Source organism: Salmo trutta, chromosome 13 (genome assembly GCF_901001165.1).
Source record: "Salmo trutta chromosome 13, fSalTru1.1, whole genome shotgun sequence".
Classification (NCBI taxonomy): domain Eukaryota; kingdom Metazoa; phylum Chordata; class Actinopteri; order Salmoniformes; family Salmonidae; genus Salmo; species Salmo trutta.
In genome coordinates, this window is record NC_042969.1 from 40,108,749 (window position 1) to 40,125,166 (window position 16,418).

The following is a 16,418-nucleotide window of genomic DNA, read 5'->3' on the forward strand; positions in this document are numbered from 1 at the left end:
TTGTGAAGTGCACCAGTCCCTCCTACAGCAAACCACCCCCACAACAAGATGCTGCCACCCCCATGCTTCATGGTTGGGATGCTGTTCTTCAGCTTGCAAGCCGCCCCCTTTTTCCTCCAAACATAACGATGGTCATTATGGCCAAACAGTTCTATTTTTGTTTCATCAGACTAGAGGACATTTCTCCAAAAAGCACGATCTTTGTCCCCATGTGCAGTTGCAAACCGTAGTCTGTCTTTTTTTTAATGGCGGTTCTGGAGCAGTGGCTTCTTCCTTGCTGAGCGGCCTTTCAGGTTATGTCGATATAGGACTCGTTTTACTGTGGATATAGATACTTTTGTACCTATTTCCTCCAGCATCTTCACAAGGTCCTTTGCTGTTGTTCTGGGATTGATTTGCACTTTTCGCACCAAAGTACGTTCATCTCTAGGAGACAGAACGCGTCTCCTTTCTGAGCGGTATGACGGCTGCGTGGTCCCATGGTGTTTATACTTGCGTACTATTGTTTGTACAGATTAACGTGGTACCTTCAGGCGTTTGGAAATTGCTTGTGTCATGCACGAAGCAGATGTCCTAACTGACTTGCCAAAACTATAGTTTCTTAACAAAAAATGTGTGGAGTGTTGAAAAATGAGTTTTAACCTGTCTGGGCTAGGGGGCAGTATTTTCACGGCCGGATGAAAAACGTACCCAATTTAAACAGGTTACTACTCTGGCCCAGAAACTAGAATATGCATATTGGATAGGAAACACTCTGAAGTTTCTAAAACTGTTTGAATGGTGTCTGTAAGTATAACAGAACTCATATGGCAGGCAGAAACCTGAGAAAATTCCAAGCAGGAAGTGGAAAGTCTGAGAATTGTAGTTCTTCTTTTGATTCTCTATCGAAGCTACAGTCTGTGGGGGACGTTGCACTTCCTAAGGCTTCCATTGGCTGTCAACAGCCTTCAGAAAGTGGTTTGAGCATTTTCCTGTCACTGGGCAGATAATTGGAGCTCAGTTTCTGAGTGGTCTGCCTGGCAACAAAGGGATTGGATATGCGCAGTCACGCGAGTACGCCATTCCTTCTTTTTCTTCTTGAATGAATATGCTATTGTCCAGTTGAAATATTATCGCAATTTTACGTTAAAAATACCATAAAGATTGATTTTAAACAGCGTTTGACATGCTTCTAAGTACGGTAATGGAACATTTTGACTTTTTGTCTCTCGTTCCGCGCTCGCACGTTATGCCTTTGGATAAGTGATCTGTATGCATGAACAAAACGGAGGTATTTGTACATAAATATGGATTAGTTCGAACAAAAACAACATTTCTTGTGGAAGTAGCAGTCCTGGGAGTGCATTCTGACGAAGATCAGCAAAGGTAAGAGAATATTTCTAATTCTGAGTTTAGGTTGCCCCGAACTTGGCGGGTGTCTGAATAGCTCACCGTGATGGCTGAGCTATGTACTCAGAATATTGAAAAATGTGCTTTCTCCGTAAAGCTATTTTAATATCTGACACAGCAGTTGCATCCAGGGGTAGTCTATCTATAATTCTTTAAATAATTGTTATATATTTTGTCAACGTTTATGATGAGTATTTTTGTAAATTGATGTGCACATTCACCGGGCGTTTTGGTGGAAATACATTTGCTGAACATCACGCGCCAAAGTAAAATGCTGATTTTGGATATAAATATGAACTTTATCGAACAAAACATACATGTATTGTGTAACATAATGTCCTAGGAGTGTCATCTGATGAAGATCATCAAAGGTTAGTGCTTCATTTAGCTGTGTTTTGGGTTTTATTGACACATGTCCTTGCTTGGAAAATGGCTGCGTGATTATTTTTGTCTGTGTACCTAACATAATCTAATGTTTTGCTTTCGCTGTAAAGCCTTTTTGAAATCGGACAATGTGGTTACATCAAGGAGAAGTGTATATTTAAAATGGTGTAAAATAGTTGTAAGTTTGAGAGTTGAATTATGACATTTTGTTGTTTTTGAATTCTCCGCCCTGATATTTCACTGGCTGTGTCCCGCAGGTGGGACACTAGCGTCCCACCTAGCCCATAGAAGTTATTAATGACTGCAACCTAAGTGTATGTAAACTTCCCACTTCAACTGTACATATTCTCACTCAACCCTTTACATTTGTGTGTATAAGGTAGTTGTTGGGGAATTGTTAGATTAGTTGTTAGATATTTCTGCACTGTCGGAACTAGAAGCACAAGCATTTCGCTACACTCGCATTCACATCTGTTAACCATGTGTATGTGACTAATACAATTTGTTTTGATTTCATTTGATTTAAACTACTGATAATAAACTACAGTCTTACTCTATGGTGATAAACTACTGAGAATAAACTACAGTCTTACTCTATGGTGATAAACCACTGAGAATAAACTACAGTCTTACTCTATGGTAATAAACTACAGTCTTACTCTATGGTGATAAACCACTGAGAATAAACTACAGTCTTACTCTATGGTAATAAACTACTGATAATAAACTACAGTCTTTTTCTATGGTAATAAACTACAGTCTTACTCTATGATAATAAACTACAGTCTAACTCTATGGCAATACACTACTGAGAATAAACTACAGTCTTACTCTATGGTAATAAACTACAGTCTTACTCTATGGTAATAAACTACTGAGAATAAACTACAGTCTTACTCTATGGTGATAAATTACTGAGAATAAACTACAGTCTAAGTGACTAATACAATTTGTTTTACTCTATGGTAATAAACTACAGTCTTACTATATGGTAATAAACTACTGAGAATAAACTACAGTGTTAATCTATGGTAATAAACTACAGTCTTACTCTATGGTAATAAACTACTGAGAATAAACTACAGTCTTACTATATGGCAATAAACTACTGAGAATAAACTACAGTCTTACTCTATGGTGATAAAGTACTGAGAATAAACTACAGTCTTACTCTATGGTAATAAACTACAGTCTTACTCTATGGTAATAAACTACTGAGAATAAACTACAGTCTTACTCTATGGTGATAAAGTACTGAGAATAAACTACAGTCTTACTCTATGGTAATAAACTACAGTCTTACACTATGGTAATCAACTATTGAGAATAAACTACAGTCTTACTCTATGGCAATAACTACTGAGAATTAACTAGTCTTACTCTATGGTGATAAACTACTGATAATAAATTACAGTCTTACTCTATGGTAAACTACAGAATCCTAATTTACTACTGAAGAGATACAGTGAGGGAAAAAAGTATTTGATCCCTGCTGATTTTGTACGTTTGCCCACTGACAAAGCAATGATCAGTCTATAATTTTAATGGTAGGATTATTTGAACAGTGAGAGACAGAATAACAACAAAAAAATACAGAAAAACGCATGTCAAAAATGTTATAAATTTACATTTACATTTACATTTACGTCATTTAGCAGAGCGACTTACAAATTGGTGCATTCACCTTATGATATCCAGTGGAACAACCACTTTACAATAGTACATCTATATCTTTTTGGGGGGAGGGTGGGGGGGAGGGTTAGAAGGATTACTTAATCCTATTCCCAGGTATTCCTTAAAGAGGTGGGGTTTCAGGTGTCTCTGGAAGGTGGTGATTGACTCCGCTGTCCTGGCGTCGTGAGGGAGCTTGTTCCACCATTGGGGTGCCAGAGCAGCGAACAGTTTTGACTGGGCTGAGCGGGACTGTGCTTCCGCAGAGTTAGGGGGGCCAGCAGGCCAGAGGTGGATGAACGCAGTGCCCTTCTTTGGGTGTAGGGACTGATCAGACCCTGAAGGTACGGAGGTGCTGTTCCCCTCACAGCTCCGTAGGCAAGCACCATGGTCTTGTAGCAGATGCGAGCTTCAACTGGAAGCCAGTGGAGTGTGCGGAGGAGCAGGGTGACGTTAGAGAACTTGGGAAGGTTGAACACCAGACGGGCTGCGGCTTTCTGGATGAGTTGTAGGGGTTTAATGGCGCAGGCAGGGAGCCTCGCCAACGGCGAGTTGCAGTAATCCAGACGGGAGATGACAAGTGCCTGGATTAGGACCTGCGCCGCTTCCTGTGTGAGGCAGGGTCGTACTCTGCGAATGTTGTAGAGCATGAACCTACAGGATCGGGTCACCGCCTTGATGTTAGCGGAGAACGACAGGGTGTTGTCCAGGGTCACACCAAGGCTCTTAGCACTCTGGGAGGAGGACACAATGGAGTTGTCAACCGTGATGGCGAGATCATGGAACGGGCAGTCCTTCCCCGGGAGGAAGAGCAGCTCCGTCTTGCCGAGGTTCAGCTTGAGGTGGTGATCCGTCATCCACACTGATATGTCTGCCAGACATGCAGAGATGCGATTTGCCACCTGGTTATCAGAAGGGGGAAAGAAGAAGATGAATTGTGTGTCGTCTGCGTAGCAATGATAGGAGAGACCATGTGAGGATATGACAGAGCCAAGTGACTTGGTGTATAGCGAGAATAGGAGAGGGCCTAGAACTGAGCCCTGGGGGACACCAGTGGTGAAAGCACGTGGTGCGGAGACGGATTCTCGCCACGCCACCTGGTAGGAGTGACCTGTCAGGTAGGATGCAATCCAAGAGTGAGCCGCGCCGGAGATGCCCAACTCGGAGAGGGTGGAGAAATTGATTTGCATTTTAATGAGGGAAATAAGTATTTGACCCCCTCTCAATTAGAAAGATTTCTGGCTCCCAGGTGTCTTTTATACAGGTAACGAGCTGAGATTAGGAGCACACTCTTAAAGGGAGTGCTCCTAATCTCAGCTTGTTACCTGTATAAAAGACACCTGTCCACAGAAGCAATCAATCAATCAGATTCCAAACTCTCCGCCATGGCAAAGACCAAAGAGCTCTCCAAGGATGTCAGGGACAAGATTGTAGACAAGGCTGGAATGGGCTACAAGACCATCGCCAAGCAGCTTGGTGAGAAGGTGGCAACAGTTGGTGCGATTATTCGCAAATGGAAGAAACACAAAAGAACTGTCAATCTCCCTCGGCCTGGGGCTCCATGCAAGATCTCACCTCGTGGAGTTGCAATGATCATGAGAACGGTGAGGAATCAGCCCAGAACTACACGGGAGGATCTTGTCAATGATCTCAAGGCAGCTGGGACCATAGTCACCAAGAAAACAATTGGTAACACCCTACGCCGTGAAGGACTGAAATCCTGCAGCGCCCGCAAGGTCCCCCTGCTCAAGAAAGCACATATACATGCCCGTCTGAAGTTTGCCAATGAACATCTGAACGATTCAGAGGACAACTGGGTGAAAGTGTTGTGGTCAGATGAGACCAAAATGGAGCTCTTTGGCATCAACTCAACTCGCCGTGTTTGGAGGAGGAGGAATGCTGCCTATGACCCCAAGAACACCATCTCCACCATCAAACATGGAGGTGGAAACATTATGCTTTGGGGGTATTTTTCTGCTAAGGGGACAGGACAACTTCACTGCATCAAAGGGACGATGGACGGGGCCATGTACCGTCAAATCTTGGGTGAGAACCTCCTTCCCTCAGCCAGGGCATTGAAAATGGGTCGTGGATGGGTATTCCAGCATGACAATGACCCGAAACACACGGCCAAGGCAACAAAGGAGTGACTCAAGAAGAAGCACATTAAGGTCCTGGAGTGGCCTAGCCAGTCTCCAGACCTTAATCCTATAGAAAATATGTGGAGGGAGCTGAAGGTTCGAGTTGCCAAACGTCAGCGTCGAAACCTTAATGACTTGGAGAAGATCTGCAAAGAGGAGTGAGACAAAATCCCTCCTGAGATGTGTGCAAACCTGGTGGCCAACTACAAGAAACGTCTGACTTCTGTAATTGCCAACAAGGGTTTTGCCACCAAGTACTAAGTCATGTTTTGCAGAGGGGTCAAATACTTATTTCCCTCATTGAAATGCAAATCATTTTATAACATTTTTGACATGCGTTTTTCTGGATTTTTTTGTTGTTATTCTGTCTCTCACTGTTCAAATAAACCTACCATTAAAATTATAGACTGATCATTTCTTTGTAAGTGGGCAAACGCACAAAATCAGCAGGGGATCAAATACTTTTTTCCCTCACTGTATGTTCTCCTGTGTGTGTATGATTGTGTGTGTGTGTGTATGTGTGTGTGTGTGTGTATGTGTGTGTATGAGTATGTGTGTGTGTGTGTGTATGAGTGTGTTTGTTTGTTATTCTGAACCCAGGAGCAATAATTTACCCCGTTGAGTAAACAGCTGCTTCCCAACAATTAATTTCACTTAAAGAGAGCAGCACTTGTATAAAGCATGCCCTGTTATTCATTTACCATGATAAACTGGGTGTTTCAAGCCCTGAATGCTGACTGGCTGATAGCCGTGTTATATCAGACATTATAACCTGGGTGTTTCGAGCCCTGAATGCCGACTGGCTGACAGCCCCGTGGTATAACAGACATTATAAGCTGGGTGCATAAGAACAGCCCTTAGTCGTGGTATATTGGCCATATACCACACCCCCTCAGCCTTATTGGTTAAATCTAGTCGTAATGGTAGCCACATTTAGCTAATCCTTATGGAATAACAAACACGCACAGGCAGAAGAGTGACTGATGGACGTCACAACTGGTCACTAGTGGCAACAGTGAGCGCTATTACCATCCAGTAGCCTTGGGTTTTGCCTGGGCGTTGTGGATGGGTTAGCAGATGGGTGTAATCCCATAATACCTCTGGATCAGAAGGTTGCGTGTTTGGTCACAGTGGTGGACACATTTTATATATATATATATATATATATAGTATACACTACCATTCAAAAGTTTGGGGTCACTTAGAATTCTTCTTGTTTTTGAAAGAAAAGCAAAATGTTTGTCCATTAAAATAGCATAAAATTATAAAAAAATGCAGTTTAGACATTGTTAATGTTGTAAATGACTATTGTAGCTGGAAACGGCAGATTTTTTATGGAATATCTACATAGGCGTACAGAGGCCCATTATCAGCAACCATCACTCCTGTGTTCCAATGGCACGTTGTGTTAGCTAATCCAAGTTTATCATTTTAAAAGGCTAACTGATCATTAGAAAACCCTTTTGCAATTATGTTAGCACAGGTGAAAACAGTTGTTTTAATTAAAGAAGCAATAAAACTGGCCTTCTTTAGACTAGTTGAGAATCTGGAGAATCAGCATTTGTGGGTTCGATTACAGGCTCAAAATGGCCAGAAACAAAGACCTTTCTTCTGAAACTCGTCAGTCTATTCTTGTTCTGAGAAATGAAGGCTATTCCATGCGAGAAATTGCCAAGAAACTGAAGATCTCGTACAACGCTGTGTACTACTCCCTTCACAGAACAGCGCAAACTGTCTCTAACCAGAATAGAAAGAGGAGTGGGAGGCCCCGGTGCACAACTGAGCAAGAGGACAAGTACATTAGAGTGTCTAGTTTGAGAAACTGTCAACTTCCTTAAATAGCACCCGCAAAATATGGCTTTTTCTTTGCAACTCTGCCTAGAAGGCCAGCATCCCGGAGTCGCCTCTTCACTGTTGACATTGAGACTGGTGTTTTGCGGGTACTATTTAATGAAGCTGCCAGTTGAGGACTTGTGAGGCGTCTGTTTCTCAAGCTAGACACTAATGCACTTGTCCTCTTGCTCAGTTGTGCACCGGGGCCTCCCACTCCTCTTTCTATTCTGGTCTAATTACGTTGGTAACCAGTTTATAATAGCAATAAAGCACCTCGGGGGTTTGTGGTACATTATATGGCCCTCCGCGATGCGTCGTGCATAAGAACAACCCTTAGCCGTGGTATACGTGGATACACACACACACACACACACACACACACACACACACACACACACACACACACACACACACACACACACACACACACCACACACAACGGGGGAACAGCCAGTTAGTCACACAGCAGGGGAACAGCCAGTTAGTCACACAGCAGGGGAACAGCCAGTTAGTCACACAGCAGGGGAACAGCCAGTTAGTCACACAGCAGGGGAACAGCCAGTTAGTCACACAGCAGGGGAACAGCCAGTTAGTTAGAGTTAAAAAGCCCCACCTTAAATCTTCTGTCTTCTGAGCGGTGAGATATATCTCATAGATCTTTCCCCTGGGGATGGCCTCTGGAGGGATCAGCAGGCTGATGCCTAAACAACAACAACAGTCGAGAAGAAGAAGAATTAATCATAACACAAATAACACCACCACAGAAGAAGACCGCACCTCAGTGCATACAATATGTGACAGCATACAGTACATGTAAAGAGAGAGAGAGAGACAAACAGACAGACAGACAGAGACAAACAGACAGACATAGAGAGAGACAAACAGACAGACAGAGAGAGAGACAAACAGACAGAGACAGAGAGAGAGACAAACAGACAGACAGAGAGAGAGACAAACAGACAGAGAGAGAGAGAGAGACAAACAGACAGACAGAGAGAGAGACAAACAGACAGACAGAGAGAAAGACAAACAGAAAGACAGAGAGAGAGACAAACAGACAGACAGACAGAGAGATTAGTTCTAAGTTAGTTATAGTTTCATTTTTCATGTTTAGCCTTTTTTTTTTACAATTTTATTGCTGTTTTTTTTTGTATTATTATTTACTACCAATTGATATTATTATTATTAATTATTTTATTATAATGACTATTGTAAACATTGTTGCTTTGGCAATATTGACGCAATGTTTTTTCATGCCAATAAAGCAATTTGAATTTGAGAGAGAAAGCGAGACAGGACAGAGAGAGGTCATGAGCTCCTGAATTGTTCAGCATGTTTTTAATAAAAGATAGATTTAGGGTTGTATAAACCAGGACATATACAGGATACTACCCTCCACAACATAACCTTTACTCCAAATCAAAACGCCAAACCTACAACCTGATTTTGGTCAACATTACGAGGAAGGATTCTGGAAGGATCTTTACTACCAAGGATTCTACTACCAAGGATTCTACTACACCCCCCCCCCCCCCACCCCCCTACAGTACCCAGAGGGCTGAAAGTGGAGAAAGACAGCTGTCTGGCCCAGCTAACAGAGGGACACACAGCCCAGCTAACAGAGGACCACACAGCCCTGCTAACAGAGGTACACACAGCCCAGCTAACAGAAGACCAGCTAACAGAGGACCTCACAGCCCTGCTAACAGAGGATCACACAACCCAGCTAACAGAGGACCACACAGCCCTGCTAACAGAGGAACACACAGCCAAGCTAACAGAGGAACACACAGCCCAGCTAATAGAGGAACCCACAGCCCAGCTAACAGAGGACCACACAGCCCTGCTAACAGAGGACCACACAGCCAAGCTAACAGAGGACCAGCTAACAGACGAACACACAGCCCAGCTAACAGAGCAACACACAGCCCAGCTAACAGAGGACCACACAGCCCAGATAACAGAGGACCACACAGCCCTGCTAACAGAGGAACCCACAGCCCAGCTAACAGAGCAACACACAGCCCATCTAACAGAGGACCACACAGCCCAGCTAACAGAGCAACACACAGCCCAGCTAACAGAGGACCACACAGCCCAGCTAACAGCGCAACACACAGCCCAGCTAACAGAGGACCACGTAGCCCAGCAAACAGAGCAACACACAGCCCAGCTAACAGAGGACCACACAGCCCAGCTAACAGCGGAACACACAGCCCAGCTAACAGAGGACCACACAGCCCAGCTAACAGAGGACCACACAGCCCTGCTAACAGAGGAACACACAGCCCAGCTAACAGAGGACCACAAAGCCCTGCTAACAGAGGAACACACAACCCAGCTAACAGAGGACCACACAGCCCTGCTAACAGAGGTACACACAGCCCAGCTAACAGAGGACCAGCTAACAGAGGACCTCACAGCCCTGCTAACAGAGGATCACACAACCCAGCTAACAGAGGAACACACAGCCCTGCTAAGAGAGGAACACACAGCCAAGCTAACAGAGGAACACACAGCCCAGCTAATAGAGGAACCCACAGCCCAGCTAACAGAGGACCACACAGCCCTGCTAACAGAGGACCAGCTAACAGACGAACACACAGCCCAGCTAACAGAGCAACACACAGCCCAGCTAACAGAGGACCACACAGCCCAGATAACAGAGGACCACACAGCCCTGCTAACAGAGGAACCCACAGCCCAGCTAACAGAGCAACACACAGCCCATCTAACAGAGGACCACACAGCCCAGCTAACAGAGCAACACACAGCCCAGCTAACAGAGGACAACACAGCCCAGCTAACAGCGGAACACACAGCCCAGCTAACAGAGGAACACACAGCCCAGCTAACAGAGGACCACACAGCCCAGCTAACAGAGGACCACACAGCCCTGCTAACAGAGGAACACACAGCCCAGCTAACAGAGCAACACACAGCCCAGTTAACAGAGCAACACACAGCCCAGCTAACAGCGGAACACACAGCCCAGCTAACAGCGGAACACACAGCCCAGCTAACAGAGGACCACACAGCCCAGCTAACAGAGGAACACACAACCCAGCTAACAGGGGACCACACAGCCCAGCTAACAGAGCAACACACAGCCCAGCTAACAGAGGACCACACAGCCCAGCTAACAGAGGAACACACAGCCCAGCTAACAGAGGACCACACAGCCCAGCTAACAGCGCAACACACAGCCCAGCTAACAGAGGACCACACAGCCCAGCAAACAGAGCAACACACAGCCCAGCTAACAGAGGACCACACAGCCCAGCTAACAGCGGAACACACAGCCTAGCTAACAGAGGACCACACAGCCCAGCTAACAGAGGAACACACAGCCCAGCTAACAGAGGAACCCACAGCCCAGCTAACAGAGCAACACACAGCCCATCTAACAGAGGACCACACAGCCCAGCTAACAGAGCAACACACAGCCCAGCTAACAGAGGACCACACAGCCCAGCTAACAGCGCAACACACAGCCCAGCTAACAGAGGACCACGTAGCCCAGCAAACAGAGCAACACACAGCCCAGCTAACAGAGGACCACACAGCCCAGCTAACAGCGGAACACACAGCCCAGCTAACAGAGGACCACACAGCCCAGCTAACAGAGGACCACACAGCCCTGCTAACAGAGGAACACACAGCCCAGCTAACAGAGGACCACACAGCCCTGCTAACAGAGGAACACACAACCCAGCTAACAGAGGACCACACAGCCCTGCTAACAGAGGTACACACAGCCCAGCTAACAGAAGACCAGCTAACAGAGGATCACACAGCCCTGCTAACAGAGGAACACACAACCCAGCTAACAGAGGAACACACAGCCCTGCTAAGAGAGGAACACACAGCCAAGCTAACAGAGGAACACACAGCCCAGCTAATAGAGGAACCCACAGCCCAGCTAACAGAGGACCACACAGCCAAGCTAACAGAGGACCAGCTAACAGACGAACACACAGCCCAGCTAACAGAGCAACACACAGCCCAGCTAACAGAGGACCACACAGCCCAGATAACAGAGGACCACACAGCCCTGCTAACAGAGGAACCCACAGCCCAGCTAACAGAGCAACACACAGCCCATCTAACAGAGGACCACACAGCCCAGCTAACAGAGCAACACACAGCCCAGCTAACAGAGGACAACACAGCCCAGCTAACAGCGGAACACACAGCCCAGCTAACAGAGGAACACACAGCCCAGCTAACAGAGGACCACACAGCCCAGCTAACAGAGGACCACACAGCCCTGCTAACAGAGGAACACACAGCCCAGCTAACAGAGCAACACACAGCCCAGCTAACAGAGGACCACACAGCCCAGCTAACAGCGGAACACACAGCCCAGCTAACAGCGGAACACACAGCCCAGCTAACAGAGGACCACACAGCCCAGCTAACAGAGGAACACACAACCCAGCTAACAGGGGACCACACAGCCCAGCTAACAGAGCAACACACAGCCCAGCTAACAGAGGACCACACAGCCCAGCTAACAGAGGACCACACAGCCCAGCTAACAGAGGACCACACAGCCCAGCTAACAGCGCAACACACAGCCCAGCTAACAGAGGACCACACAGCCCAGCAAACAGAGCAACACACAGCCCAGCTAACAGAGGACCACACAGCCCAGCTAACAGCGGAACACACAGCCTAGCTAACAGAGGACCACACAGCCCAGCTAACAGAGGAACACACAGCCCAGCTAACAGAGGACCACACAGCCCTGCTAACAGAGGAACACACAACCCATTTAACAGAGGACCACACAGCCCTGCTAACAGAGGTACACACAGCCCAGCTAACAGAGGACCAGCTAACAGAGGACCACACAGCTCTGCTACACAGAGGATCACACAACCCAGCTAACAGAGGACACACCTGCTAAGAGAGGAACACACAGCCAAGCTAACAGAGGAACCCACAGCCCAGCTAACAGAGGACCACATAGCCCTGCTAACAGAGGAACACACAGCCCTGCTAAGAGAGGAACACACAGCCAAGCTAACAGAGGAACACACAGCCCAGCTAATAGAGGACCACACAGCCCTTCTAACAGAGGCCCAAATAGCCCTGCTAACAGAGGAACACACAGCCAAGCTAACAGAGGAACACACAGCCCAGCTAATAGAGGAACCCACAGCCCAGCTAACAGAGGCCCACACAGCCCTGCTAACAGAGGACCACACAGCACAGCTAACAGATGACCGCACATCTCAGCTAACAAAGGAACACACACAGCCCAGCTATCAGAGGACCAGCTAACAGACGAACACACAGCCCAGCTAACAGAGCAACACACAGCCCAGCTAACAGAGGACCACACAGCCCAGATAACAGAGGACCACACAGCCCTGCTAACAGAGGAACCCACAGCCCAGCTAACAGAGCAACACACAGCCCATCTAACAGAGGACCACACAGCCCAGCTAACAGCGGAACACACAGCCCTGCTAACAGAGGAACACAGCCCAGCTAACAGAGGAACACACAACCCAGCTAACAGAGCAACACACAGCCCAGCTAACAGAGGACCACACAGCCCAGCTAAAAGAGGACCACACAGCCCAGCTAACAGAGCAACACACAGCCCAGCTAACAGAGGACCACACATCCCAGCTAACAGCGGAACACACAGCCCAGCTAACAGAGGCCCACACAGCCCAGCTAACAGAGGACCACATAGCCCAGCTAACAGAGGACCACACAGCCCTGCTAACAGAGGAACACACAGCCCAGCTAACAGAGCAACACACTGCCCAGTTAACAGAGGACCACACAGCCCAGCTAACAGCGGAACACACAGCCCAGCTAACAGCGGAACACACAGCCCAGCTAACAGAGGACCACACAGCCCAGCTAACAGAGGAACACACAACCCAGCTAACAGGGGACCACACAGCCCAGCTAACAGAGCAACACACAGCCCAGCTAACAGAGGACCACACAGCCCAGCTAACAGAGGAACACACACAGCCCAGCTAACAGAGGACCACACAGCCCAGCTAACAGCGCAACACACAGCCCAGCTAACAGAGGACCACACAGCCCAGCTAACAGAGGAACACACCGCCCAGCTAACAGAGGAACACAGCCCAGCTAACAGAGGAACACACAGCCCTGCTAACAGAGGAACACACAGCCCTGCTAACAGAGGACCACACAGCCCAGCTAACAGAGGAACACACAGCCCAGCTAACAGAGGAACACACAGCCCTGGTAACAGAGGACCACACAGCCCAGCTAACAGAGGACCACACAGCCCAGCTAACAGAGGACCACACAGCCCAGCTAACAGAGCAACACACAGCCCAGCTAACAGAGGACCGCACATCTCAGCTAACAAAGGAACACACACAGCCCAGCTATCAGAGGACCAGCTAACAGACGAACACACAGCCCAGCTAACATAGCAACACACAGCCCAGCTTACAGAGGACCACACAGCCCAGATAACAGAGGACCACACAGCCCTGCTAACAGAGGAACCCACAGCCCAGCTAACAGAGCAACACACAGCCCATCTAACAGAGGACCACACAGCCCAGGTAACAGCGGAACCCACAGCCCAGCTAACAGAGCAACACACAGCCCATCTAACAGAGGACCACACAGCCCAGGTAACAGCGGAACACACAGCCCAGCTAACAGAGCAACACACAGCCCAGCTAACAGAGGACCACACAGCCCAGCTAACAGAGGAACAAACAGCCCAGCTAACAGAGGAACACACAGCCCAGCTAACAGTGGAACACAGCCCAGCTAACAGAGGAACACACAGCCCTGCTAACAGAGGAACACACAGCCCTGCTAACAGAGGACCACACAGCCCAGCTAACAGAGGAACACACAGCCCAGCTAACAGAGGAACACACAGCCCTGGTAACAGAGGAATACATAGCCCAGCTAACAGAGGAACACACAGCCCAGCTAACAGAGGACCACACAGCCCAGCTAACAGAGCAACACACAGCCCATCTAACAGAGGACCGCACATCTCAGCTAACAAAGGAACACACACAGCCCAGCTATCAGAGGACCAGCTAACAGACAAACACACAGCCCAGCTAACAGAGCAACACACAGCCCAGCTAACAGAGGAACCCACAGCCCTGCTAACAGAGGACCACACAGCCAAGCTAACAGAGGACTAGCTAACAGACGAACACACAGCCCAGCTAACAGAGCAACACACAGCCCAGCTAACAGAGGACCACACAGCCCAGATAACAGAGGACCACACAGCCCTGCTAAGAGAGGAACCCACAGCCCAGCTAACAGAGCAACACACAGCCCATCTAACAGAGGACCACACAGCCCAGCTAACAGAGCAACACACAGCCCAGCTAACAGAGGACCACACAGCCCAGCTAACAGCGGAACACACAGCCCAGCTAACAGAGGAACACACAGCCCAGCTAACAGAGGACCACACAGCCCAGCTAACAGAGGACCACACAGCCCTGCTAACAGAGGAACACACAGCCCAGCTAACAGAGCAACACACAGCCCAGCTAACAGAGGACCACACAGCCCAGCTAACAGCGGAACACACAGCCCAGCTAACAGCGGAACACACAGCCCAGCTAACAGAGGACCACACAGCCCAGCTAACAGAGGAACACACAACCCATCTAACAGGGGACCACACAGCCCAGCTAACAGGGCAACACACAGCCCAGCTAACAGAGGACCACACAGCCCAGCTAACAGAGGAACACACAGCCAGCTAACAGAGGACCACACAGCCCAGCTAACAGCGCAACACACAGCCCAGCTAACAGAGGACCACACAGCCCAGCAAACAGAGCAACACACAGCCCAGCTAACAGAGGACCACACAGCCCAGCTAACAGCGGAACACACAGCCCAGCTAACAGAGGACCACACAGCCCAGCTAACAGAGGAACACACAGCCCAGCTAACAGAGGACCACACAGCCCTGCTAACAGAGGAACACACAACCCATTTAACAGAGGACCACACAGCCCTGCTAACAGAGGTACACACAGCCCAGCTAACAGAGGACCAGCTAACAGAGGACCACACAGCCCTGCTACACAGAGGATCACACAACCCAGCTAACAGAGGAACACACCCCTGCTAAGAGAGGAACACACAGCCAAGCTAACAGAGGAACCCACAGCCCAGCTAACAGAGGACCACATAGCCCTGCTAACAGAGGAACACACAGCCCTGCTAAGAGAGGAACACACAGCCAAGCTAACAGAGGAACACACAGCCCAGCTAATAGAGGACCACACAGCCCTTCTAACAGAGGCCCAAATAGCCCTGCTAACAGAGGAACACACAGCCAAGCTAACAGAGGAACACACAGCCGAGCTAATAGAGGAACCCACAGCCCAGCTAACAGAGGCCCACACAGCCCTGCTAACAGAGGACCACACAGCCCAGCTAACAGATGACCGCACATCTCAGCTAACAAAGGAACACACACAGCCCAGCTATCAGAGGACCAGCTAACAGACGAACACACAGCCCAGCTAACAGAGCAACACACAGCCCAGCTAACAGAGGACCACACAGCCCAGATAACAGAGGACCACACAACCCATTTAACAGAGGACCACACAGCCCTGCTAACAGAGGTACACACAGCCCAGCTAACAGAGGACCAGCTAACAGAGGACCACACAGCCCTGCTACACAGAGGATCACACAACCCAGCTAACAGAGGAACACACAGCCCTGCTAAGAGAGGAACACAGCCAAGCTAACAGAGGAACACACAGCCCAGCTAACAGAGGACCACACAGCCCTGCTAACAGAGGAACACACAGCCCTGCTAAGAGAGGAACACACAGCCAAGCTAACAGAGGAACACACAGCCCAGCTAATAGAGGACCACACAGCCCTTCTAACAGAGGCCCAAATAGCCCTGCTAACAGAGGAACACACAGCCAAGCTAACAGAGGAACACACAGCCGAGCTAATAGAGGAACCCAACAGCCCAGC

At 48.2% G+C, this 16,418-nt stretch overlaps 1 protein-coding gene across 1 annotated transcript in view; it reads right to left on the bottom strand.

The window, feature by feature from the left end:
- The window catches only part of LOC115205773 (netrin receptor UNC5A), a 231,584-nt gene that overhangs the window by 127,337 nt on the left and 87,829 nt on the right, over nucleotides 1-16,418 (bottom strand). The window contains exon 5 of the mRNA XM_029772088.1: nucleotides 8,032-8,119. Within this exon, the coding sequence (XP_029627948.1) occupies nucleotides 8,032-8,119 (88 nt within the window). The remainder of the gene's footprint in view (nucleotides 1-8,031; nucleotides 8,120-16,418) is intronic.